This window comes from Gasterosteus aculeatus, chromosome 3 (assembly GCF_964276395.1).
Source record: "Gasterosteus aculeatus chromosome 3, fGasAcu3.hap1.1, whole genome shotgun sequence".
Classification (NCBI taxonomy): domain Eukaryota; kingdom Metazoa; phylum Chordata; class Actinopteri; order Perciformes; family Gasterosteidae; genus Gasterosteus; species Gasterosteus aculeatus.
The window spans coordinates 11,404,507-11,431,076 of record NC_135690.1 but is presented as its reverse complement, the minus strand read 5'-3'; the positions used below and the strand labels follow the sequence as shown (position 1 = coordinate 11,431,076).

The 26,570-nt window shown below is 44.1% G+C and overlaps 3 protein-coding genes across 11 annotated transcripts in view; 2 read left to right on the top strand and 1 right to left on the bottom strand.

The window, feature by feature from the left end:
• The window catches only part of LOC120816648 (amyloid beta A4 precursor protein-binding family B member 1-interacting protein), an 8,066-nt gene extending 7,118 nt beyond the window's left edge, over positions 1-948 (top strand). Inside the window, exon 13 of the mRNA XM_040172426.2 lies at positions 122-948. Within this exon, the coding sequence (XP_040028360.2) occupies positions 122-246 (125 nt within the window). The 3' untranslated portion in view covers positions 247-948. The remainder of the gene's footprint in view (positions 1-121) is intronic.
• On the bottom strand, positions 480-20,046 carry LOC120816647 (abl interactor 1). 4 transcript variants are annotated; one of them, XM_040172422.2, is made up of 11 exons: positions 19,678-19,944; positions 15,468-15,635; positions 11,847-12,023; positions 9,467-9,481; positions 8,830-8,933; positions 8,386-8,526; positions 7,140-7,240; positions 6,731-6,946; positions 5,192-5,281; positions 3,028-3,213; positions 480-2,951 (listed from the first exon to the last, which is right to left on the bottom strand). In XM_040172422.2, the coding sequence occupies exons 1-11, from the start codon at positions 19,792-19,794 to the stop codon at positions 2,776-2,778; spliced, it is 1,491 nt and encodes a 496-aa protein (XP_040028356.2). In that variant the 5' UTR covers positions 19,795-19,944; the 3' UTR covers positions 480-2,775. The 4 variants fall into 4 exon arrangements, with proteins under 4 accessions (XP_040028356.2, XP_040028357.2, XP_040028358.2 ...); XM_040172423.2 differs by lacking the exon at positions 9,467-9,481 and having other exon boundaries at positions 19,678-20,046; XM_040172424.2 differs by lacking the exon at positions 5,192-5,281.
• Positions 18,561-26,570, top strand: LOC120816646 (acyl-CoA-binding domain-containing protein 5-B). Of its 6 annotated transcripts, XM_078099268.1 has the most exons (15): positions 18,561-19,145; positions 19,856-20,058; positions 21,079-21,201; positions 21,465-21,588; positions 21,956-22,028; positions 22,648-22,798; positions 22,963-23,001; positions 23,318-23,530; positions 24,083-24,295; positions 24,532-24,623; positions 24,810-24,996; positions 25,161-25,369; positions 25,483-25,533; positions 25,638-25,753; positions 25,859-26,570. In XM_078099268.1, the coding sequence occupies exons 2-15, from the start codon at positions 20,040-20,042 to the stop codon at positions 25,869-25,871; spliced, it is 1,623 nt and encodes a 540-aa protein (XP_077955394.1). In that variant the 5' UTR covers positions 18,561-19,145; positions 19,856-20,039; the 3' UTR covers positions 25,872-26,570. The 6 variants fall into 6 exon arrangements, with proteins under 6 accessions (XP_077955394.1, XP_077955395.1, XP_077955396.1 ...); XM_078099269.1 differs by lacking the exon at positions 23,318-23,530 and having other exon boundaries at positions 18,564-19,145; XM_040172418.2 differs by lacking the exons at positions 18,561-19,145; positions 19,856-20,058 and adding an exon at positions 20,704-20,842.

The following is a 26,570-nucleotide window of genomic DNA, read 5'->3' as shown; positions in this document are numbered from 1 at the left end:
CCACACCTGTAATCTCTTGGAAGCTTTGCGTGAGGAAACTTGAAAGAAGCATTTGGCAAAAGTTTGATTTTTGCAGTAATTTTAGACTGCAGTGGATCCTAATTATCGTTCGCCTTTACAGACAGATACAACAGCGCGGCGCCTAATCCGGCTCCACCCAAAACCACAAATGTGGAGGACTATCCTCACGAGCCTCCACCTGACTTCATCCCTCCTCCTCCTCCTTCTCAAAACACACACGTTTGAGACGCATCCTCTCCTCCTCCAGCCTGGATTAAGCCAAATTAGCCTCCATGAGCACAAGACCAAATGCATATTTTATAATATTTTAATAATGCACTTAGGTGTAGTAGTACCAGCGTTTCAGGAATATTTTGCAATAGATCACATTCTAAAAGACTTTATTTATTCCTAGATGAATATACTGAAATATTTAAACGTTCATTCAGCTTTACGAAAAAAAAAATCACGCACTTCTGTTCATTGTTTCAATGGGCTGTTTATTGAAAAAAGACTGTACATAAATTTCAATGAACACACAATATGTACAAACTGAGAGAAGACAAATATTTGTTTCTGCTTCCGTGAACATTTAAGTTACTGATTCTTTTTTTTCCCACCAACGTTTCATCATTAAGAAAACACACATCAAAGAAAGGCGCCTTGACCTGTGATGCCCTGAAATGCAAGACGTTAAGTGGTAAACATTACAAAGTCATCAGTGGTTGTCTCATGGTTTCTCTATGAAAAAAGTATAAATTAATCCGTTACATACAAACCTCAGCAGTGTCCGACACAAAAAACATGTTGAATGCAAAGCTAGAAATACATTAGGTAGAAAAAGTTGTTTTCTCACAAAAGATCACCTCATGATGGAAAAGATACAATCAAGAATGGGATGTAGTGGCAAATCAATCACTGTAACACTGTTTCAGACTTTTTTGCACAGCGAGCTGAATGAATACTGTCGATCTGAGTCATTTTCTTTTGTTGGTCTGTGTTAATAATCATCTGTATCCATTCCAAAATAAAAGTTTGTGTTACAATGACCGTTACTCACAAAGTATAAATGATTGTGTTAATGTGGATTGTTAAAAAAAAATAGATTCTGAGATAAACAGTGTAGCTTGATGGTATTTGACAGCGGGTTTCACTTAAACCAAACGATCACTTGTCATCTCATTTCCCTAAAAAAACGAATTGAAATCAGAGCAGAAGTCTTCACATCGGCACCGTTTGTGAGACCTGCTGATTGCAATTCATTCCTTCACTGCAGCAAGCAGGCGTCATTCATACGTCCGTGTGTCGATCGACAAAAACATCCCGTAAGTAGCCGACAGAACCTCGCACATCGCTGCTGGGTCGTCTACATTCACGGAAAAAAAAAAACCCCAGAGGGGATTAAAGACAACTACAATCAGATCTGAAATAAGGTTGCTCCTCTGGAACGAAGCAGCGTGGCTTAAATCACTTCTGCAGTAGTTGGAGCAGTCTTGGCTTGAGGTTGTTTGGGTTGGTGATTATGGTTATTGAGCACCAATGTAGAGCACCACACCACTGAAAGACTGGACGAGTGTGAAGGTGAGTCCATGCTTCTGTAGATGCAACTCTTGAGTAAAAAAAAAAAAGTCAAAAAGCAAGGAAAGGAACTCAGCGCAGCTATTCCAACACAATGGAGAACAACATGAAAACACACATCTTATTCTTCCCTCCGATTCCCCTTTTGAAGCCACCTCTGCAACAGCAGCTGGACCGCATCACAGAATATAGTGACAGTGATCGTAAAATGATATAGTGGTTTGTACGCGGCCGCTTGGCTCCGATGAAGTTGAAATGGCACTGTGAGTGACGGATAAAATGAATATTCCAGTAAGAAAAACTAAAAAAAAATTGAAAACATCCAACCTTGGCATCACGCTGATGGAATCTCACAGGTGAAACACACTAACCGACAAATGCACTGTACTGGCAGCTTCTCACGTTACAGTTTATATACAAGAGAACAGAAAGAAGAATCGGTTGTCTTTTTTTTAATGCATTCTATACACTCGGTTTAACCCTTTTTTTCCCTCCTCTGCAGCCCCACATCCACAGAGCACAGTGAACACACAACTCCAGGTCGCTTTAGTTCCCTTCGTAAACATCTGGCGATTCGGACATCGACGGCATCGAACATTCAGTCGTGTCCTAAATGCACTTGTTGATGTCTGTTTATCCTTTTCGGGTCGCTGTTTTTTTTTTTGTGTGTGTGTGTGTGTGTGTGTGTGTGTGTGTGGCAGGTTTTAGAAAGGAGGGGAAAGGTCGGTCTGCCTCATCTTTACTGTCTGGATGAACTGCGTATCGGAAACACTGGTTGCAAATACACTGAATCCAGATGTGCTTGTTTAAAATTACTCTGCAATGTCTTTCGAGAAAAAAATGACACCTACACGGGTGTAACAGCTGCAGGTGAAAGGCTTTATCTTTGTCTCCTCCCTTTCGTCCACAGTGTAAACTAACAGACCCCAGTCTGAAGCGTCACCACCCTCCTTCCCTGTTTATTTTTTTGAGGGGGGGAAGGGGGGGGCGAGGGGGGTTGGGGTGCATTATAAAACCGTGCAAGCACAAGCTCCCTAAAAGAAGAAAAGCATCTGAAAAATCCACCATGGCACTTCATTCAAAAACGGGAGCTCGTATGAACTGCAGTCAATGGCAAACATCTGTACATCTTCACGGTTTTACCTTCGCTCAAAACTAGCAGTGCCACTTTGGGTGTGTTTTTGTTTCGTCTGTCCGCTAGTCAGCATAGTGCATGATCGACTCCACGTAGTTTCCCGGGAAGAGTCCGGTGACGCCGTTAGCGACCCCTTCGAACCAGCCGTCGTCGTTTTTCTTGATTATGTAGATGATGGCTCCTTCGTTGAAGGACAGCTCATCCTCCTTGTCCTTGCTGTAGTCGTAGATGGCCACCACTGTGGAGCAAAGTTATCGTTATATTATAGTCTTTTTTTTTCTTCTCCAGAAGACACGTAGAAAGATGTCACTAACCTTTCTCTAAATAAACCTTGGGGGCCCAGAGGGGGTCTCCGTCTGCGTAGGGATCGCTGTAATGAACCACCGCGGCTTCCTCTTCCTCATAGTCCACAGGTGGGGGAGGAGGAGGGGGAGAGCCCTCCTCAAAGACGCCCATGTCCTCTGGCGGGGGCGGCGGAGGCGGGGCGGGGCTGTCTGTTACTGAAAGAGGACGTGGAGGATCAGAAAGAAGAGGAGTGCCGGTCTGCTCTCCTCACCTCGTGCTCTTGCAGCGATTCGTTCTTTGACACCCTCTTTTTATTTATTCTACTTTTGCATTCAGTGTCTGACAACGCAAGGATTTGATTTCAAAAACTGTCCCTGTGAGGAGGGACAAAGTTGGGATGATGTTCTACACTTAACACACGTGAATATTGTCAAATTAATTTTCCCATATTGATAACCATCATATAGACTTTTATCAACCCGGTCAGTGTGGAGCCATTTAAGTGTTCACTAGAGGGCAGCTTGGGGTCATTGCTTCTCTTTATTATGGCATCTTACAGCTTCCACTACTACGACTCACACCACCAACACTCCTCTGTTGGGATAACATTTAGTGTATCTTTTTCTTGCCCTAAATAAAATTGTATCCTATTTAGTCTAAAGTACCAGGAAACACCTCCAGACTGCTGCAACAGCTACAACCCTGCTAGTATTGCGGTTAAGAAATACCTACGCTAATAGCAATTTAAACCAACAGTTTTAGTCTTATTTTTACTTATTGTGAGTAAGTTTTCAAGATACAAAGCTGTAGATTTTGTATTTTAACCCCCCCGAGTTTTGAAATGTTAACAGAAAAGGATCTGTCATCTCCATCTGCATGTACAAGGTGCTATATTGGGCAGATATGCATTTTACTGGCTTAATAATAATGAGAAAAGGTCGACTCGGTCTTCACGCTCTTCCACCGGTGCTACAGTCTTTTAAACGCATTCATGTCCAGAGATGAGAGAACAATGGCACATCCGTGCCGCACTAATTCATAAGCCTGCATATGAGTTACACAAACTGGTAAAAAGTCACCAGAAATCTGCTCAATCAGCTGATTCTCCACTGGTCTAATGACTGATCTTTAATCGCATTAGGAGCTGAAAATGCTTCAAAATATAACAGATGTTGTCTTTCTTTCTATTAGTGCAGGCAGTTACCTGTCTAAGGACAATAACTGACTGACTACCTCCAACACAAGAACTGTATCAATAGTAAGTCACAATTCGGGAAGACGTCAATTCAGTACTACTATTTGATAAGTAATGTGTATAAAGTGGTTATACATATATCATTTTTAATGTTTAAACAAGTTACAGGGAGATGACTTCTGTTTAAACATAATTACTGAGGCCCTCTTTGTCTATTCAGCCCCGAAGGGGGCGGTGTGGGGGGGGCTGTGTATCGCTGGTCATACTAACTAGTCGCTGCTTCTCCTATTCACATATGACTCCCTGTTTCTGGTGTGCGCCTCTGTGTGCTTAGACAAATAAAAAAGCAAACGTTGAATGGATAGAGGTTAAACAGCCCATAATATCAAAATGTTTAATTTCCTGAGACCATACATTTGTTTAACCCGGCCTTTGTTTGACTTTGTGACTCGTATCCACCAGTGCAGCGCGCCGGCAGTCTGCACTACGTTTGAGACGGACGCCGACAGACAGTTGCAGATCGCTACACAGCTGCATTTCTGCACACAGGCGGCGGAAGGTGTGGGGGGGGGGTGGAAGGACACGGCATCGGGTGCATTTTCTCAGGAAGGATGGGACGCGCGCTTTTTTTCGTGATCCATCACCATGGCAACAGGCAGTCAGCCGAGGGGCGTGCGCTCGACCCCGAACGCGGCGCAAGGAAAAGGTGTGGCGAGTGTAGCGAGCGACAGAGAGGAGTGTAGAAGTGAGGCTGCGTGTGGATGCTGAGATAGTGAAAAGTGTCTCTCTATACGCTTGCATTTATGGAGAGCTGAAATACGGTCGATATATGACAAATCTGTATTAAGGTAGAGTTTACAGATACGCATTTATTGCCTCGTCATTTCTCACGCTCTGGACAATTGAGTGTGCACAAGTGAGTGTGTGTGCATGATATAATGTATAAACTCACACAGGTATATCTGCTTGACTGATTTTGGAATAGATTTTCTACTTACTGCTCTCCTGCATTCTGGCAACAAAGCCGGTCAGAGGGATCTGTGGGGTCAGCTGGACCATTGGAGGAGGAGGCGGAGGAGCCACAGACACTGGAGCAGCAACACCCAGAGAGGCAGACGTGGCAGCAGAGAGACAGAGAGAGACGGAGGTGGCGGAAAGGGAGACAGACGATGGCGAGGGAAGAGCCGATGGACACAACAGAGGAGACGGAGAGGTGAATTTGAGAAAACAAAAAGCTTGTGATACAGGGCAGAAAGCAGAGCTGAGCAACTCATTTACACATTTGCAATCGTTGTTCTTTCGGGATGCCTTTTTCCAGCTCAGCTAACGAGACATTCATCTCATCTGAGTACGGAAAACCAACCTCATCAGCATCTGTTTTACTTCAAGAGCAAAAGGCTGCGGGTAACGAGCGCACTACACAGACCTGAAGACATGAGGTGGCAGCTGAGGAGCTGTGTGGAATAGCAAGGCAGCCATATGTGTCTTCTCAAGAAAAGAGCCCTCCCAGGTAGCGCTGCAGCATCTTTATCTGATCTGAATAAATGCTAAATTAGAGCGGTATGTCTGGATCAAATGCTACATTTAGTCCACCCTTTACTGAAAAGCGCCTGCATCCAAACCATCTTCTGCCTCTGGAATGAGGCTTTTTGCTGCAATTTTTAAACGAAAAGGAGAAAAAAACGGAACAGACAAACAAACAAACGCAGCTTTCCTCGCCGATAAAGACATGATGTCACACGAGCGCACGCCAGGTGTGACTCATAAATCACACGTAATGGAAAGGCCTCTGTGAGCTCACAGTAATGTCTTATTATTCCACCCTGCTCTCAGCGCAGCGCCATATGCCTCCACAGCTACACCCTGAAAGATCGATGAACTCCCCCGGGCTCCCTCGTGCACGGGAGCCGGCCTCCTTTTACTGCAATAAGGCTTTTATTACATCCACCAAATATTCCAAAAATATATTTTCAATTTCAATGAGTAGACATGACAGAGAACATACGTTGATGTGGCTCTGCATCATTGTCTCTCTCCTCCCAGACAAGACAAACAGCCTCCTCCGTGCCAAGGAGGATGCCTGTCCTTTGAGGGAGAGACGCCATTAGCAGAGAACGGATTAGAGTGATGCTCCTTCTAAAGGGAAGACACGCACGTGTCCCTGGCTTCCCCTTGTCTTATCGGCTCGTTATGTGCGTACGGAGATGAGATGCCTCCTGGCAGCCCGCCCTGCCGCTCCTGAACAAGAAGGCCTCTCGAGCGGACTAAAGTGATAATGTCATAACTCATTCACGAATGGTAATGGAAGAGAGGTGGGAAGGTTTCAACAAGCATGACTTCAGTAATTATGGTTCATTATTCATTTTCATTAGCCGCTGGAAGGGCTAGCCCCGGCATATCTTCTAGACCCAGGGGATCCTTTTTAGGAGGAGGCGATGCTTTAGTCTGACCATCAGATAAGTCTATTACGAAGCACCGATCATCTAGTAAACTGGAGCGCTCCGAACATACGTTAAAGAGTGTTTTCTTTGTGTCACCTGAGTTCTGCGGGTAGGCCGGGCCACCGTTCATGTGGGGCTGCTGGGAGGAGACGGAGGGGGCGCGGCGGTAGGTTCCAGTGGCCGACACCATGGAGGCCGAGGAGGTGGTGGAAGAGTTGTGACGGGAGATCTGGCGGGAGATGGTGCCAAACTGGGACATGGGTATCGGACCCAGGCCGGGGCCCTGGGGCACCGAGGCAGAAGATGTCGCCGCTGCGGGAAGAGGAGAGACAAGGAGACGTGAGTCTATCCTTCCATGCAGAAAGTGAGAAAAGATCTGTGTGTATATGGTAATGAGTGTGGACAAGAACAGGCCAGCGAGAGCCAAACAGAGCCTGTACAGCATTACTGTGCCCAGCAGGGACGTCTTGTGATGTGCAATACGGGTCTGGCTGCTGAGGCTCACCTTGCCCCATGCTGGGAGGGGAGGGGGTGGGAACTGCTATTGGAATACCGACTCCACTGCCTCCGCTGTTCTCCCTGCCGCCGCTACCACCACTGCTGCCACTGCGGACGCAGTTGGAAAAGGGTTTTAGGGTGATGATTAGAGGATGTCTGCGACAAACTGCCATTGCATAACAGCATTTGACATCCCATCATTACTCTCTCATGTGTCTTTCCTGTCATGAGAAAGTCCCCGTCACCGTGGTAACATATTCACGGCTCTGTGAATGTGGGGCGGGCGCCGTCTGGCACGTTCACGCGTTCACACAGGGCACAGATTTTCGGGAGCAAGAAAAACAACACGACAGCCAGGACTTGTTTGGAAGGCAGAAAGGCACCGCGGACAAATCTCTAAAGCTGCGACTAAAGGAGTAATTACGTCTTGCTGGTAGATGCCGAATTGTCAAGTTAAAAGTGATAAAAGAGAGATATAGAGATATAAAAGTCTAACGCCATACTGACTACAATGCTATATTCTGATTTGGGCCACTGTATAAAACACTTGCTGATAGTAAAATAAAACATTTTAATTGGAAATGCAGTCTTCATTTTAGCAAAAGCTGTCACTGTGTTGTTGTGGGTGATTTAGTAGAATTGATGTTTTGGCACTCCAGCCAAATGGATCAGTACTGAGTGACGAGGATGGTGAAAGTAAAACAAGAAAACACAAGCTAAGAATATAAAGTAGAGCGCTGATGCAGCAGTGGCTCATCTAAAAGGTTCTTTCACTTCTGCTTGACGTGTACCCTTAAGACAGATCTAAAGCTGTAAATATCAAGAGAGAACAAAAAAAAGGGATTTCAATCACTTAAGCACACACTAAGGTGTGTAAATAATGACATCATAGATGGCTGAGTTTCATTTAGCTGCGTTAGTGTCCCAGTGTGAGTGCGTGTCCCTTGTTAACAAACGTGTAACTAATACGATGACTCATGGCCCCTGTTACGCCCTGCCATTGTGAGTGGTGGCTCACTGGAATGGCTGGCACACACTAAATAGAATGGGGCCATAATTTATTTTTGATCTATTTCAACCGTGATTATCCTGCTATGACAAGTCAAAATGGCTGCAGTGGTTTCAGCCTCACACATTCGCTGAATTCTAGTTTAAAGTGGATTGTAGTTCCAGTTTACTACATTCGCTCCTGTGGCTCTGCAGTCGAGCTCTATCCGAACACAGGTTGCGTGTAAGTGCCGCGGCCGTGCTACCTGTGTGTCCTGGGCCTCTGGTTGAGCGAGGCTGTGCGTGCGGGGCTGTGCTGGTTGCCCAGTCGGGCCGGGCTCGTCATGTAGTCGTTGGGCACCACGGGAGGCTTCACCGGCTCCAAGGTCTTGTAAGGAGTGTTACGCCTGGATGTGGATAAACACGGCCGAAGAGGACACAGATACTTCTCAGTGTTTTCATCAAGTGAGAGGAGGCACTCGGGGCTTTTGCAGCTATTGTTTATGGAGCCGCGGTCGGGTGGTCCTGGTGTTTACAGTAACCAACGTGTAAAGTAGGAATAGTCTCAAACTGACATAAACAAAGAAAAGGTTCATCGGTGTAACGGTCCAGAGCTTCCACCTGCACTGCAAATGCATTTAATTCAGTTTTGTACACAGACTATGTTTTAAAAGTATTTTGAAATGTACTACACAGCTGTAAGTTCTTACCCTAGGGTACCACGACCAGCCATGGGGGGGCTTGGTGGTTTCTGTGAGGGAGGGGTGGTCCTGGAAAGTGTCGCTCCCCTTCCTGCTGCATTGTTCCCATGTTGCTAGAGGAGCAAATCGAAGTTAAAGCATTGTTTTTTGTACAATCTAATCTTCTTTTTGAAGGGGGCAACACCGGGATCCAGGCTTTTTTTCTCCATATAAAGACATCGAATAGGACACGATGAGACATGAAGGAGGAGAGCAAACAGAAGGCAGCACCATGAAGGGTGTCACTCTGTACATGGATCAGGATAGGAATATGTATAAAGATGAATTACTATAAATATTAAATATAAGGTTTCAGTTATCCATTTTTCTGCATTTACTGTAACATACATAAAGAGATTTCACACCAGGTTTACACTCCCAATAGTTAAGATGAAAAAGGTAAATTAAGTTCATCAAATCTATCACCAGTGGTGACAGGAAGAGACACAGTCGGTTTAATTATGCTGCTTTGCACCATAGTAATAAATCAGCGTTTTCATGGAATCCTATTTGTACAATGAGAAAGTAATTCAAAGTTGCCTGAAATGAATGTGAATGTTTTTTACAAAGTGAAAGAAAAATAAAGAGAAAGACACCCATCTCTTACCTTGGCCTTAAGCCACTGAGCGCAAGCAGGCAAAAAGGAGGAGAGAAAACCAGATATGCCCATTGGTTAAAGGTTAATATGAGTTTAAATAGTTATATACAGAATATCAAATTTCAATCACAAATCGAACGATCACAAATCATAAATAAGGACAGAAGAGAAGGAGATTGTAATGGAACACGTTAGTGTGAAATAACCAGCTTGCCAACTAAACACATACAGAAAATATGAGAGGCTGAAAATCTGTGTTCCTTTCTAACATGTGATGTTTGTGCCAGTTGCCAGTATGTGTGAATGTGTGCATATGTGTGTGTGAAAAGCTGCAAATATTACAGCTTTTCATGATACCGACATGATCTTTTAATCCTCAGCACCAGAATGATTGCTCTAATATGTAATTCACTTCTATTTAGACTCAGGCTCCTTTCCTGCTGCAAAATGAATCACCTAAAATAGGTTTCAAGCAACAAAAAGAAAGAAATAACCGGGTTTGAGAAAAAAGGAGCAAAAAAGAGGCAAAACCACCACTGGCCTCCAGATCAAATACACAGATGAAACTACTGACCAACCCTGTGTGTGTGTAGACGTGTTGTAGACTGTAATCAGAATGAGAATCACTTTAACGGGTAGATAGACTAGAAATAATGAGCCCTGCCTGAGCTATATGCTACTGTGCTGACGTTTTAAGTGTTGCAGGAATCAAAGAAATAAGAAAACCTGGGCAGTAAAGGTCATCAATAACGTCTGTGAGGTGTTCAGGCCGTCGGAGTGGCTGTAATGTAGTCGAAACGATGTCACCCTGGTAACTGCTGGTAATGCCAGTGAAGGCTGCTAAGGAGTGTGGGGCGGGGGGGACACAGTCATCCGTACATGTGGGAATGGGTCTAATGCTCAAGCCTGACTTCCAATCCGTCCACGGGTGACTTCCCACAGTTATGTGGATGACGGATTTTTACAGGCGATCACGACTCGGATGCTCCAAGGGAAGCCGCCACTACGCGGAAGGACGAGGCTGTAATGTTGGAGTGCTAATAAGCTGCCAGTGTGAACACACCGACAAACAAGGACATTCATTAATGTACTTCTCAGCATCATTTTCATTTCTATCTATCTATCTGTGGTGCAGAAGTGACTTTTAAATTATCTCATGATATATATATATAATACATTTAGGTCTGCAGCCGAATGCATATCCATGGACAAAAGCACACACACAGAAATGAACCAGTAGCCAGGGAGTCTTATTGCTCCAGTTTGCTTCCAGCCCAAAATGATGATCTGACCCTCATCCAAATTGAACTTGAATAAATCAAAGATCCTCCCCCAAATGTTGACTCCCGAGATGAGTCACTCTACTCACGTCTGGATCCTCTTTTAGTGCTGGCAGGGTAAACAGTTTTTCCCTACACAGGTATAACTAGAAAGAAAAAACTGGCACATCTTCTAACATATGCAGTGATTTCTGCAGAGATCCGTCATTTGTAGCATTCACGAGTGATGCTCCATTTGCATAGCCGGCCGTGCCAAATCTGTGTCAGCGTGCGCCAGCTCTCACAGGAGGGAACACTGGCTTTTGAGTTCGAAGCGGCGGATGTTTGAATATCAGCGGGCAGCCACTATCTCCACAGAGACAGACGAGGGGGGGGAGGGATAAAGAGGGCAACTCAAACAAGCTGCGGAAATGTGACACCAGCAATCAATGCCCATAAACTGTGTGTGTGTGTGTACCTCACACACACACACACACTCGAGACAAAACACACAGAACTTTATATAAAAGCAGGGAAGAAGGGGTCGGGGTTGGGGGGTGGAGAGACGGATCATGGGGGAGAGGATAACAAAAAAAAACGGAAGAATGAGCCGGAAGAGCATTGAAAGAATATTTTCGCACAGTTCAGTAGAGGATGTGATGGTGTGTAGCACTTGGCCAATGTGTCTCACACTGCGGGTTCTTCACACACACTTATCCTTTAACTTCCACATTCGGTCCATGTTAATTGGCACGAGAGAAACCTCTCAAAAAAATATTCATTTTGCCGCAGACCGCCGCACACTTCCCGAAGGCGAGCGGTTGATACTTTTCTCAGTGTGTCTTGACGTAATAAACTGAAAGGCCGGCGTATTGATCGGCTCGCAGCGTGAGTGAAGGAGACCATCGGCTCGTCCACGTGCACGTGGGAAGTGTGAACTCCACTGAGCATGTGTTTTCCTGTCTCGTTAAATTGATTAGCAATGGAAATCGAGATGAAACATTAAAGTAATGACGTTGGGATTCTGCCGCAACACTGGTTGTGGTGAAGCGAGGAAAGTGCTTTTTCGAAAACCGTGTACAGACATCAGGGTCAATGTGCGAGCTAGTCTGATGTGACAGATATCTTACTTTGACGCCGTGTCCCACGTCGTCCAGCAGCGTGTAGTCGATGGGCTTCCGGATGTAGCGCACTGGCCGCTCCATGTTGCCAGGGGCGATGATCTTGTGGGTGCGCGCGGTGTTCTTATTTGTGGTCAGGATGCCGATCTCTCGACGCGCCACCTTCTCCTTGTGGATGTCCACGGTCTGCAGCAGAGAGAAACGAAGGACAGAATGAAGGGGGGGGGGATACAAATGCTCAGATTGATGCAATTGCATTGGCTTATTTTTAGACAGGTCATAATAACAGACATAGAGGATTTCATTTAGGACATATAGGAGAGAGAGAGAGAGAGAGAGAGAGAGAGAGAGAGAGAGAGAGAGAGAGAGAGAGAATGAATCATATTTTATTAAGAGGCTTCTTACTTGCTTTTAATGCAAACACAATACTTCCTCCATCTGTTTCACGTTAAAAGCCTCCCAGGAGCTCAAGGGCACAATCACCTCACTTCCCCGGTGAGATATGTTCTAAAAACATGTTTTAAATATATAATTCCAAAAATACTAACTAAACTAATAAAAAGACAGGAATCACTCCAGTCTTTTTATTTAAAGGTATTTATTATTACTATATCCAGCATCTATGTAAGCATATTTAATGTTAATATACATATCATTTTGTGAGGCACAGTCAATAGTTGAGAATATATTTTAAATCAAACTGTGAATCAAACTAATTTGTTCCTTTGCGTTTCTCATAAATCCTCCAACCTCCCAGCGAGTCCTTTGAACTCCCACTGACCCACGATCCTGCTCCGCTGGCCCACACCCCGGGGCCCATTGGAAGGGGCTGTCCTTTAACCCCTCGCACCGGGACACTCGGACAATACCAGTGACCTCCATGTCTTCAGCGATTACAGTCATTATGGCTCACTGCTGCGCCGCCTTCGCACAGGCCTTCAATTTATGAATGATGGATGAAACTTGAAAAGATTGAGGGATTAAGTGAGGGAGGGGAAGCCAAAGGAGGAGAAACGTGGGGGAGGACGGAGGGCTTAATTTCAGGGGGAGAATGCTGACGAGTGTATAAAAAGGACATAAATTATTCCATTAATGTTGTTAATCATTCTCTGCAGTGCACCTGCCTCTGTGCACACGAGATTGTCGAGGAGACTCATTTGATATTAAATTAAAACATGTATTTTTAAACATGAAAGCGTGTATTTATTCAGGTATTAGTCAGTTTTCTTTAGGATAGGTGCAGAACCGCCTCCGACGCCACGAAGCCTGCATCTGCTGCTCATGAGATATATATAGAAAACATGCTCGCCCCTCTTTTAGGAGCGGAAATTGAGGCGACACGCCCAGCTTCAGCTGGGAAGTTGCAAGAAGAAAAAAGAAACGCCTATTTCCTGCCGGTGAGAGGCGAGCAGAGGTGGACCGCAGATTAGAGAGAGAGACAAACTCCGAAGGACAGGAAGGGCGAGGCGATTTGAGATCCACGAGATAGAGAGGGTCAATAATAGAAGCTGATTCTGGTGGTGATCAAAGAGAGATGCATGTGGGGATGGGATAGCAGAGATGATGAGAACATTTTTACTATCTAGATTTTGAAATGGCCCCTTTTTGACTAAACTGTCACCACCCACCTGGTGTCTCTACTGTGATCACACTAAAGCAGCTTCCAGAGGCACTCTTCAACAGGAGGAAGAGCTTGCAGCGGTGCGGCAAAAGCGGCGCACATCTGCACGTGATGGCTGAACTGTCAACCTTATGTCAGCATTTCCTCTAAACATACATTGTGAAACCAAAGTTAGGTCATCTTTAAGAAATGTTACAACACTCTGTGTTTCTTTCTGCTGCACGGTCAATCTAATTTATTTTAATATCTTCACTCCAATAAACATCTGGCTGCAGTGCCTTTCTGTGAGCAGATGCCACCCCTTTAACTTTCACTACTGGCTGTACATTATAGTTTCAGCCGAATAAATCTGTGTTTTAGCAAATGATTGGTTAGTGCAGTTTAACCAACTTGTACATTTTTGTTCAGTCTAGTTTATTGGCTCTAAGAAAATATGATGCCGTCTGTATTGAAACTACAATACATTATACATCAATGATCTCACACATGGCTTTAGTAAGACATCCAATCAACATAATCTACATAATATTTCAGGATTTAAGAAGGAAACCTATCAATTGCCAGCAGCCAGTCAGAGATATTGTGATCGAATGAATTAGAAAAAAATGACATTCAGCAGGACTCAAGGAAATGGAAAAGAGGAGCAAAGACACTACTGGGATGGCCCTTGTGTTTATGTGTCACAACAGCTCTGCTTTTATTAAACCTGCTTTAGTTTTGCATTTAGTGGCATTTCGGATATAACTTTGTGACAGCCACCTCTGCAGCTTTAAATCCTACACACAGGGGGCTTTGGATTTGGCAGCTCGGCAACCTTCATTTTCTATTCCCATTTTAACTATTTATGCAAAAACATAAACACAACAAAAACACCTGGCACAAGACAAAATGTCATTTCTTTATGAGTTATGATGAACCAAAGCCCTACGGCTTGTGATGAAATGCTTCTAAAGTGAATAGACCTTTCTCCACCTGTGAAAGATATCAACATTGAGATTTGATAGACTCTACATACAAATGGTCATGTACCTGTGTTGGTTGGATAACCTTCCGTCCAGTTAACCTTTTATGAGAAGTACAGCTGTAAATAAATGACTTTAATGAGGGCTGGACGTGGGGAGCTTCACCTGTTCTACAGGTCCAGTGTTTTGCATATCAATCGAAGGGACCGCTGTGAGAGAGCAGTATTTTAAACCATATGGATAGACTGGGGCTGAAGAAAGTCCCACGATTGACTCGAGACGAATGCATTCAGTACCAACGACAGTGACCAGCCAGGCTCAATGGTTTCCATGACCACACCGGTGAGGTGACGTGTCTCTGCAGAACTATTGTGACCGAGGCACAAATATCCATCGAGCGTCTCCAAGAACAATAAAAGACTCTCGTTGTTCTTCGTTAGAACTTCCCCTGACTGTACTCCGTCCTGCAGCCTGTCAAAGGGAACGGACGCTGAGAAAATGCCACCCGGGCGCAGGGAGCTGGTGTCAGGATTTCACTTCATCCCTGACAGGCTTAATGAAGCACACAGGGAGGAGACCGGGACATTCACTGGCTGACAGGCAGGGTGGCAGTGTGAAGCGCACACACAGAGGGAAACAGAGAGAGGGGATTGAAAGAGAGAGAGAGAGAGAGAGGACTGCTGATGAAGCAAGAGGGACTGAAGAGGGGCTGTGGTGGTTGGGCAGCTCCAGCATGAACTGTGTGTCTGTGCCATTCACACAAAGGATAATACCAGCAGGTTTGGGCTTAATTGTGCTCGAATAGATTTTCAGATAAAGATCTTGAAAAAAAAAACAGTTTGATTCATTTGACATCATTTTGTAAGTTAAAAAAACGTTTTTCTGTTGAACAGATGGGAGTGTGGGTGACAATTCTCGTGGGAAAATGTAGATCACACTGTATTCATGCAATTTAAAACAGCGGAACACCCCGAAATTAGGGAGGACCTTGACATTACGCATTTCCTGCCACCGGAGTGTCTTCCGGCGCTATGATGTGAACCTGACCTGGGAGATGTGGTTGATGGAGGACTCCATGCGTCGCAGTTGCGAGGCCTGGATGTCCAGCAGCTGCAGCACATTGTTCGCTAAGGCGTTGATCTGGTAGGCCACGCTGGCCAGGGACTGGGTGGTGTAGGCCTTGGTCTCCTCCAGGGCCTTCTTCTTGTCTTGAGCCTGGCAGGAAGAGGAGAGGAAAAGAGGAAACGAGAAGGAGAGAAAACACAAGTCGGTCAGAATCTGTGGCCAGATGTGTGGTTGGAAGGAATAGAGAAGCTGGCAGAGGGAAGTAAAGAGCGCAAGTCAAATAAAAAACAAACGCTGCACTCTTATTGCTACTCGGATCAGCTGTGTGAGCGAGGAGAGGGCAGCTTTTCCACAAGGGGTCCGCGTTTGACAGGACCCTTTGTTCTCGACTGTTTCTACGCTGCAAAGCCCCGTTAAGATCTGTAGGGAAGCGAACACGGGTCGATAATTCTCAGAGGGAATGACTACGTGGATACAAAGCAGCCAGGAATTGTACAATTATCAACAACCCAGATGGACAACATGGGACAGGTGCGCGGTGGGAGCGGAGCCAAGGGAGCGGGGAATGCCAAGACACTTCCTGGGATCCCAAATATCCAGCCGGCTGCCCAAACCATCTGTTTCTGCGGGCCTTTAAATAGCGAAGGGACTGGGTGGACATATTTAGAATTTGGAAACGAAAAACAGGGGTGCAGCCACTCAGGGCCAGTCCAACTGGGGACTGCCAGTCTTCTGCAGGAAACGGGAAGCAGGAGTACAACTGGCTAATTACTGTAAATGCAACTGATCCCATTGTTTTTTTTCTTTTTTTCCATTAAGAAATTCCTTAACTGTGTATACGATGATGAACGACTGCCCGTTGCTTCGCTAATGAGTGTCACCGAAAGGCCAAAATAAAACAAATTGACACACTTACAGTGTGACGTGGGGCATCATATGCCATCACATGCAGATGTTTGATGTGTGACAGAAGCTGTTCATGATCAACATAGTACATATAGCTATAACCCAGATTCAAACAATTCAAAAATCCCACTGATCTGGAAAGTGGAGTTAGTAAAAATAACAGTGCACGACTTACGACCTATAATGAAAAGGTGAATATTTGGTGCTACGATGCTAAAGGCCAGAAAACCGGCGTTCCTAAGAACAGGTAGCACAAAGGAAATTCACAGTTTCACAGGAAGTTGACTAATGAAACCTTTTGCCTGTTTGCTACACTCCTACACCGCAAAAAAAAGGAAACCCCTGCCCACACGCTACTGAGCAAACCACCAATATCTGTTGGAAGATGTCTGGTGGAACAAACCGGTCAGCAGATCTCTGTCCGAAGACTGGAACAGGTTCGTCACACCCGAGCTTATAGGAAAACTCTGACATGTGTTTCCAAGCACATGTGCAGACTAATAAAACACCTTGCATTCTACTATTCTCGCGGAGCCAATTCCAAAAAGAAAAGGAAAAGGGAATAAGTCGCATTATCTACCCAGCGCTATCTTTAACAAAGAGCAATGCTCGCATTAAAGGGAGAAAATGTGTGAACTGGGATCTAAAAGAGTGGTTTAAACTCAAATACAATATCCCGCGTAGAAGAGCCTTTGTAATAATTAACGACATCTTTCTAATACACATTTTTCATTATGATTCTCTCCCTCTCTTTCTCTCTCTAACTCACTCTCTTCTGCTTTCACTTATATTCTCTTATATTCCGCTTACAAAAGGCTTTTTTTAAACATTTTTCATTAACTTCCATTTTTAACTGTTAAGCACCCGACTCCACCTTAACAACGCGTAGCGCAGAACGGTTTGTACGTTACAGCGTACTGAGCACCGGGTCTGATGCTGGAATGACATGAAGCCCGTGAGTCACTAACACCAGTGAGTCAGAGGGGTCTTGTGTTTAACATTGGGGACATTTAAAGTAGGGTGTTTTTCCATCTGACACAATGTGTCATGCCACAAATATTTCTCAAAAACTGATACCTCAATTAAAAGTGAAACTCAAACGTATTCATTGCCACATTGTTCAATAAGCCCATTCAAAGAGTGGCTATTTTTGTATAAAAGGCATTGAGAAAGGTACCAACCAAGCAGTGTTCTGCTTTCATGCCACCCGTCACTTTGTAGTGGCAGCTTTTCATTGGCCAATTTAAAAGAAAAATCACCTCCAAGAATAAAACTATTTTTTCCACTGCAGAATAAGAATGGATTTGCATATCAGGGCGTATCAGTGGCCGTGTGGTATTTCGAGAAACTATGCTGTTCTGGTGGATACTGTGAATGTATTTATGAGATGTTGCATTAGAAAGCGTATTACAGAAACATATTGCATGTCTAATATTACTGCTCACAGCCTGAGCATATACGCTATAATAGCAGGCACAGCTTATCCTTAATTCCCTGTTGTGTTTGTCAAGTGGATTCACACACATGCAGGATTCCAGATAACGATTTTAACGTCCCCGAAGAAATCACTATTCGGGAGAAGCGGCACACGTGCACCTTCATATTTCAGGAAAGATTTGAGCTATTGAAGCTGAAGGTGACACTGTAGTGCAGAGCTCGGAAATCAGCACAGATGGGGATGAGAAGGAGAATTACACCGCTGAGTTTGTCAACCACATACATTGCCGCCCAGTAGTGACACAAAAAGGGGCCATTAATACGTTCCTCACAACTGATTCCATGTCCACAAGATAATCCAAATTCAGAAAATGTCCAAAAAGATCCATAAATGAACATGTGGAAGTCTATGATGAGTCCAACCCTGCTTCTAATAATAGACACATTTACCAACAGTAGCATGACATTACTTCTCAAAAATCAATGGAAATCTTGACCGTATGTGGCTTGTGATAACAGCACCACCTTTAAGCGGTGTCAGGCCGCTCTGCGTGATGCTACTGGGCCGAGCAACTGTAGGAACTATAACCTACATTGCCTTTCTGACGACAAGCGAGGCTTATTACTGCAAAACTTGAATGCTCTCTGAGCAGCGTTTTACCACAGCGGGGGAAAGCCGGGTTTCATGTGTGTGCTGGTCTGTCGGTACTCTGTTCACACCAGACCATCGAAACCTGCCGACGGTCTATGACGTGAAACCAGCAAATCAATACATTCTCACTGTGCACAAGTAGCCGGGTGATGAAATGTAACGGGAGAGAACACTCCCAACAAATGTTTTAATATTTCAACACATGCCTCTCCGCGGATATACACTCAAAATAATACAATAATAAAATAATAAGTCAAACTTGTAAGGTACCAGCGGGGCCACACGTTCGGGCCCCCTCTGGTTTGGGAGCCACTGTTTTCCTGTTGGACACTGATTTAAAATTCAGTCTGTGTGTGTGTGTGTGTGTGTGTGTGTGTGTGTGTGTGTGTGTGTGTGTGTGTGTGTGTGTGTGGGTGTGTATGAAAAGCATCACACACACCTGTCACCCTGTGCTGCACCATGCATTTGATTACAGGCAAATGATCCACGGGCCCAACACTGTGCGCCAACACGTCCCGCATCACCAAGTGGCTCGACCACACATCTCGAGTCCTCCACGACTTCTCTCCCCACTCTCTAAAGGAGTCGGCCTACGCGATGATATTCACCAATAAGCCAACGCGCCAGCTGGGGGATGCTCGGCGCTTGTGTGAACACATGTTACAGTGAGTATAGGGGGCTTCACTCAACGCGTGAAACTCGTTACAACGTGGGAATAAGCACGCGCAGCTCTGCGGTTATTCACCCCAAACGCGCGGCGCCTCTGTTGGTTCGGGTCCAATGCGGAGGGGTCACCACACGGCTCCGTGTGAGCATGTGAACGTGAGAACAAACTGGGCCCGACATCATGTTCCGTGACACGGGTTCCTCTCACAGAACGCAGCCCGGGACTAAAACCACTCGTTCATAACAACGACACACCCTCTTCATGCCCCCCTTTACCCCCTTTATCCCCCCCAGCAGCGTCCAACACTAACCGGAGCCCTTTAAACGAGAACACGGCTCCGGTAAAATGTTGGAGGGGGGGGGGGGGGTACATTTAAAAACGGGCCACTACGGTATTCGCGGTTTGAAGGTTCCCCTTCGTTCCTATCAGCATTTCCTGTGGTTTCCCTCACTTCCAACGCGACTACAACCGCACTCGGCGGAGATCGATTCAAATCCAGCCGAATGTAACGGCCGTCGGGCACCTCTTACCTGGACATAATTGTTTTCACAGTATTCCGCTACCCGGGTCAGGTTCTGGTAGCTTTCGACGAGGGCTCTTTTACCGGCGGGGATTTCCTCCTCTAACAGCATTTGTAGCTCTGCCATCTTACATCCCTTAGCATTGCTCTCCTCTCTCTGGGCTTTTTTCTTTTTTTTTTTTCTTCAGCGAGGCGAGGCGGTGATGCTGTGGCGTGTAGCTGAGAGTGGGGCTCCCCCGCCTGGCATTGTGGGGCCGCTGGCCTCCGGTTTCACAATAGCCCGTGACGAATGGCGGCTACGCTGTGAACGGCGCCCGTGATTGGCTGAGTGGCCGAGGGAGAAGAGCAGTGGACCAATGGGGTTTCGCTGTGATGACGTTTGGTGCAATCGGTAAAAATGTTAGCCAAAAAAATTATTACGGTTATTATTATGTTAATACACTATTTGTTTTTCCAATAGTTCGTAAAATAGTGGATTGCCATTATTCTAATCAACAGTATGAACAATATATTGGAGGTTTAATGACACTGCACCATCATAAAATAGGATTAGTGTATAAAAGCAACAAATTACAAGAAAGGGTCAAATATTCTTACCGTTAAAGTAACAACCAACATTAACATGTTCCTCTCATTTATCACTTTATAATCATAAATGTAATATTATAGAGCCATAAACGATTATTGGTAGCAACAGGGTAGTATGGACTACATTAACACATTTGGAAGCTTAGAAAGATACATACAATATGAAACTTGGCCTATGCTTTTGACAGTAACGATTAAAAACGCAGTGAAAATCTGTGTTACTCTACGATTTCCTCAAATCTTAAATCGATTGTTTCTTTTTTAAGGGCACTTAAAAACTCCCGGTGCTCCTTTGCATTATAAGGTTTGGCTCCACAACACTACACTTCCCATGAACCACCGCGGTTTAATGCCCGGCTGAGGTGGGCTTCTGGGGCTTGGAGTAATAAACGTTTACGCTTTGACCCTCTACGACACGAAGCTTGTTCGGTAAAAAACTACATTTCCCAGACTTAGGATTTAGGAACCAGACGTTCGGCTCATCCTTGACGGGACTCACCGGAGTGGAAATTAGCTTTCTGCTGCATATTGCTGACAAACACCGGACTAATGAAATCATTATTGCCCCGGTGAAAGTGAAGTTTTTGGTGAGTTTCTAACAAATCGGCCGTAGAAACAATCAAAGAATGCAAGTGTATTGGCGCTAAATCGACAATGTATCTCATTGAGCCCCAGGTTTAGATTTAAGACAGAAGAGGAAACAGCAATGTGCCATCCTTAGATAAGACAAGTGACAACCAGCAGCAGTGACCACATTGTTTTCAACTTTCCTCTGCTGTTCTAATTTGCTTTTACGTGTAATCTTTTCATATATTTGTTCAAGATGTGACGACTGCTTCCACTTCACCCTTGTTGCGATTCGGCATGGCGCAGGAGGAGGACACACACAGCCTGGAGGCGAAATTTGATGCTGCAGTTAAAGTGATCCAGAGTTTTCCTGAAGAAGGTGATGCTGCTCTTTCCGAGTGTGAAGGAGATGGGACAGTTTGTGCATGTTTGTGTGTAAACACTGCAGGTGGTCGACCTACATGCAGAGCTGTCACTTAGCTACCCCTCTATTGATAAAGCTGCTATAATGAAAAGAGCTGATTAACAAGATCAGTCATATCTTAAGTCTAACCACTCCTGTGGCTCACATAGAACAGGGCGTATATGTATGAAGGTGTATACAAAAAAATGCATGTATTAATTGCTTCTTTCATTTCTCAGGTCCTTTTCAGCCATCTGATGACATGATGCTGATGTTCGATGGTTACTACAAGCAGGCCACTTTGGGGCCTTGCAACGTTCCGAGACCCAATGGCTTCTGGGACCCGAGTGGAAAGGCTATATGGTATAACGGGTTGTCTTAATACGCAGGCGATTGTGTTGTTCCACAGCAAAATTCTGAGTTGTTGCTAATAGCAACACAGGATGCAGACAGCTGGCGCATTTCCACGTTTCAGACAAACTAAGTTAACAAATATTCATGCTGTCAGAGTCCATTCAGAGCCTATTTTAGTCACTTCCCATAAATAGCCTTCGTACATAATCCGCAACTTATTTTAATAATGTAATACCCAAATATTAAGGCACAATACCGCAGGTATGAATAATCCTGCAATAATACAGAAGATATCAACATTGGGGACATTTCTCTATCCGCTTTTTTAAAGCTATTCAGTGAGGGGAAGTGTTGAACTGAGACTTTGTGTTACCAGGGAAGCGTGGAGCTCTTTGGGAAGTATGACAAAGAAGGAAGCCATGGAGAATTATGTTGAGGACATCCAGCGGGTAAGTCCTTTCAAGGACAACTAAAGCTGAATACAGGCGGTATGCATAATGATAAAAAGTAGACAAACAGACATTGATGTTTTTTTTTGCTTGATGAGATACTTCTGTGGCATATTGAAGAGTAAATATTTATGTATATACAATATGTGCTCATGGAGGCCGACCATCTACTAAGACTCAATTGCAGTTTGTGTTTATTGCTAATTAGAAAATGCCAACATGCTAAACCTTGGTAGTGTATGGTAAAAAATATACTTGCTTAACATCTGGATTAGCATTGTTATTGTGAGCACCTTATCGTGAAGATGTGTTAATCTTGTTGATAACGATTCACTTCGTGAATTTGAAAAATGTTTTAAACGGTGACATCTAGTTTGAAATAACATCAAACTGCTTTAACAAATTGTATTTTCAGGTCCTTCAATATTAAGCTGTTTTTAATCAGCTTTAATTATACGGTGCAGCGGATGAATCAGTCAGCCTTTGCTATATGAAATGATGAATTCCATTTTTTTTCTGGTGACTTGTTGAAAGTTGTACTGCACTGTACAAAGCGAACGCCATTCCGTAGCCATTTCTAAAGAATATGCATAAACATGTATTATTTATGTGTTCTCAGATTTTGGAGACCATTCCGATGTCCGACGAAGTGTCCGATCTGGTAAAGAAGCTTGGCAACTTCTACGCAGAGTCAGACAGAGAAGAAGATGAAGATGAAGAGAATGAGGTGGACAGGAGACCCTTCACCAGGCCTTTTGCAAACAATGCAGGTAATGCATGTGACCAGTGATGCTATTTTACAAGCAGAATACAATCCAAGGTGAGCGCTGCTGCTCGAGCGGGATGAAGTGCTGCTGTTACCCACCTTTGTTAGTCACACAGAAGGCATTTTTTTGTAATACTGAGCCTGTCTTACTTGTGTCTTCATCACTAGATGGGCTGATAAAACAATTTGTCAAGCCGACAATGGAAGGCAAGTCTTTATTGTTCTCTGTGGCTGTATAACTTCATTTCAACTGAGTATAATTTGCTTTCAACACAGCTTTATTTGACAAAAGAGTGATGAGTGTTGTCCCTTGCTTACACCGCCGGAACATTACGAGATCGTTGGAGGAAACGTGCTTGTGTGCTGCCATGTGTGCTGTAGTTAGTCCGTGTGTTATTAGTGTCACCTGCACTTTGTGGTATTGACGTAGTGCACGGAGGGTTTATTTGCTTTGTGTAGATGTGCACTGCGCAACGTGCACTTAGATAGAGAGCTGATGAAGAGTGTTTCCCTCGTCGCTCAGGCTACGGGGATCTGTGGGACGATGTTCAAAATCTCGGAGAACATGTCAGCAGTGTTGCAAGCGGCGAGGAGGCAGAGGGAAGCAATGAAAATAGTGAATTTGAGAGAAAAGAGGAAAGTTGTGATTGGGGGAAAAGTGAGGAAGAGGAGAACGGGGATGAAGAAGACAACGCATACGATGAAGACAAGGAGGAGGAAGAGGATGAGGAAGAAGGTACTATCCGATAGCCTAATCGCATTTCGTTGCCTCAGTACTTGTACTGACAATAAAATTGAATCCAATCAAATTTCTGCATGATTCATAGAGTAATGCAGGTGTTATATATTATTCTATATTTATTATTATATGTACACATTTCAGAAATTTAACTACAGAGGCGAAAACCATATTTTGTAGCAGGCTCCAGTCATGGTTATTCCTGCGGTAAATTTGGGCATTCACTGAGTCTGAGGGGGCCTCAAGTGGTCATTTGAGTAACTGCAGTTTTCGGCTTCATAGTTCCGCTTCGGTAGGTTTGGGAGTCACACTTTTGTTTTGTCTTTAAGATTAAAGTTTTTTCTCTTGAGGCCATTTTAAAGGTATAGGATCCACATCATTTCCATTGAAATTAGATTAACATAAGTCATTTTCATTTCCCAATACTGTAAATGGGAACAGAAGTGAGATAAAGGAAAAAGTAATTTGCACTTTTTTATATGCAAAGCGAGATATGACCGAACATTTTGTTATTCTATCTCGCTCTCTCTTTCTTTTGTGCCATCTCAGAGTGGAGGCCTGAGCCGAGGCTGCTGATGGTGGACAAGAGGGTGCGGTCTGAGACCAGGGGGTCCGGCAGCAGCATAGAGCCCAGCATGTACTCCTTCACCAACGGGACACACAGCTCACTCAACAGCGAGGTGGAGGAGGAGGAGCTGGCCTTTTGCATGGAGCCCAGTGTCCAGTGTAACCCCAATATGCACTTTAATGGACACCTGAGTGGTAAGAATATACCATTTTGCATTATACCCGTAGTGTATACCTCAAAATAGTTGCAGGTTGCTCTTGTGTAAAACCTTTGCTGTACTATAAGAATAATTTAAGCCTAAAAAAAAATGAATCCTCGCACTCTGAAAATGATATTGGTGCAGAAAAAAGACTCAAAGATACAAAGCGTCTTGAAAGACAATATAACTGTTGTATAATATATATAATATATACATTTTGTTTTTCTTCAGGTCATATCGATGCTTTTCCTGAAGTAAAACATCGTTCAGACTCCGACAATGAGGAATTCTGTGACTCAATAGATCATCTGGCCGTGGAAGAGGTTTGGTGTCCCTCCACCACACAAATATCTTTATTTACATTCTTTCTGAGAGTTAGAAGAGCTTATTTTCTCATAACCCCCTGCAAGAAAGTTAATAACAAAAAAATCATAAATACAATAAATTGAATTTCTTTTGACCTAATGATGTTCATTTCAATTGAGGTTGACACTTCTTTTCCAATCAAGGCGATGTCCACATCAAAGACACATTCACCTGGATCAGGAGCTGCCTCGGTGAGGCAAAGGGATCTTTGGTTTGAGAGCAGCACTACCCTTAAGGGAGGAGAGGATCAAGTACTCGTGGGAGCTTCTTACCTTCAAGAAGGGATTAGTTCAAGCCAGCACAACAGCTCCGCGTCAAGTAGAGGGAGAGGTGACGACTTGGATTTACACTGACACCGTTTGCCTAACTTTCCTTGCTTCTAGGATGTGTACTTATCTCATCCTCCAATAGCCTTTAAAGGCAGCTCACTGCCAAATCCCTCACACCAGACCTTTCAGACCACACCAGCGGCCTCATTCTGACTCGCGTTTCAGGTTCGGAGTCGACAAGGACCACCTGCAGCTCTCATCGGTGTACCAGTGTCAATGTCGCCCGCCGCGATGCGTGGCAGAGCGGACATCCAACCGGCTCTGCCAGAGGAGACGTCAATGAGCAAATAGCCGCAGCTCTGCTGCGGCTGCAGCGTGACATGGCGTCGGTGTTGCAGAGGCTGCGGGCGCTGGAGGAGCTTTCGGGGTCACAGGTGAAACGGCCCACAGTGTGTTTACAGAAACGTACAATTGTTGGTCACAGTTTACATACATTTTATTATATATTTATTGATAGTGATCTATATTTTCTTATTTCATTTTTCAGTCAAGATCCTCTTCACCAAGGCAGGAGGACTCTCTACGTGTTGCACAAATGGTCTTTTAGAGCTCCTTTTTATTTATTTATTTATTTGTGTTAATTTCAGCACCAAGTTGAAGTAATTAAGAAAAAACACTTTAATGTGAGTTATTTTTTTATAGTTCCTGAGACCATCTTGGTGGCCTTTTGACTTTTCTCCACTCACTGCCGTGTTGACCGCACTCTGGCCTCCGATCGCCCATTGGCTTGTGCAGCTTTATTTACAGCGGAGGAGAAGGTGAGATAAATGTCGAGCAAGAATGTCCTGGTGTATTATAACAAATTACTTTTGCTTTTATAGCCACATTGCAAACTATCAAAACTTTCATTTATCCCCCCTCAGGAAAATCACCTGAATCATCTGTCAACCATCAACATCAATCAAAGGACATGAAGCTGGGATGGAATCGTTGCACATTTGTTGCTCTGTAGCTTTCTCAAGCCCCTTCAGAGACAGAGTTTAATGAGGCTCCAGTAGAGATGGAGAGTTTACTTTAGATAAATGAATGGTCAGAAAGGTGTGTAAGACTCTGCAATATAGTGTAGCATCCATACAAACATGTGCATTATAAATGCTTGCACATTTTCTTTGTTATAGTATGCTTAGCATTAGGTGGGTGTCTTATTTATATTTCACTGACCCCCAGAAACTCTATATACCCAAAACTACATCAACTATTTATTAAAATGAATTTATCATTATGCAGTAGCTGTTAACTGTAAGTGGTTCCCCATCGTTATCAACATTTATATTATTTAATGTACATGTCATTGTTTATTTCGGTTTACACAATTTGTTAATAATATTTGTTTCTGATTACGGAGGACTTTTGTATTTATTGTTGAAAACATAGACATATAAGGTTAATTTTCTTTCAGAGATGGGGAGCAATATTATATTTATATCTCAAAGAATGAACTTTATGGCTTCTGTGCAATAGTATCATAGATGGAAAATTAAGAAACGGTCTGGGGATTTCAAATATGCAGTTATTAAATCTAACAAGGTGAAGCACACGGTGACATCCAATAAATGCATTATTTGGACAAATACA

Excerpts from the sequence above, each read along its gene's own strand:
- LOC120816647 (XM_040172422.2), bottom strand. The coding sequence starts at position 19,794 with ATGGCAGAGCTACAAATGCTGTTAGAGGAGGAAATCCCCGCCGGTAAA. Across the intron at positions 15,636-19,677 it reads GTGAAAACAATTATGTCCAG|GCTCAAGACAAGAAGAAGGC; the intron begins GTAAGAGGTGCC and ends TCTTCCTGCCAG. Across the intron at positions 3,214-5,191 it reads TGCCAGAATGCAGGAGAGCA|TAACAGACAGCCCCGCCCCG; the intron begins GTAAGTAGAAAA and ends GTCCTCTTTCAG.
- LOC120816646 (XM_078099268.1), top strand. Across the intron at positions 24,624-24,809 it reads ATCATCTGGCCGTGGAAGAG|GCGATGTCCACATCAAAGAC; the intron begins GTTTGGTGTCCC and ends TTTCCAATCAAG. Across the intron at positions 24,997-25,160 it reads CGCGTCAAGTAGAGGGAGAG|GTTCGGAGTCGACAAGGACC; the intron begins GTGACGACTTGG and ends CTCGCGTTTCAG.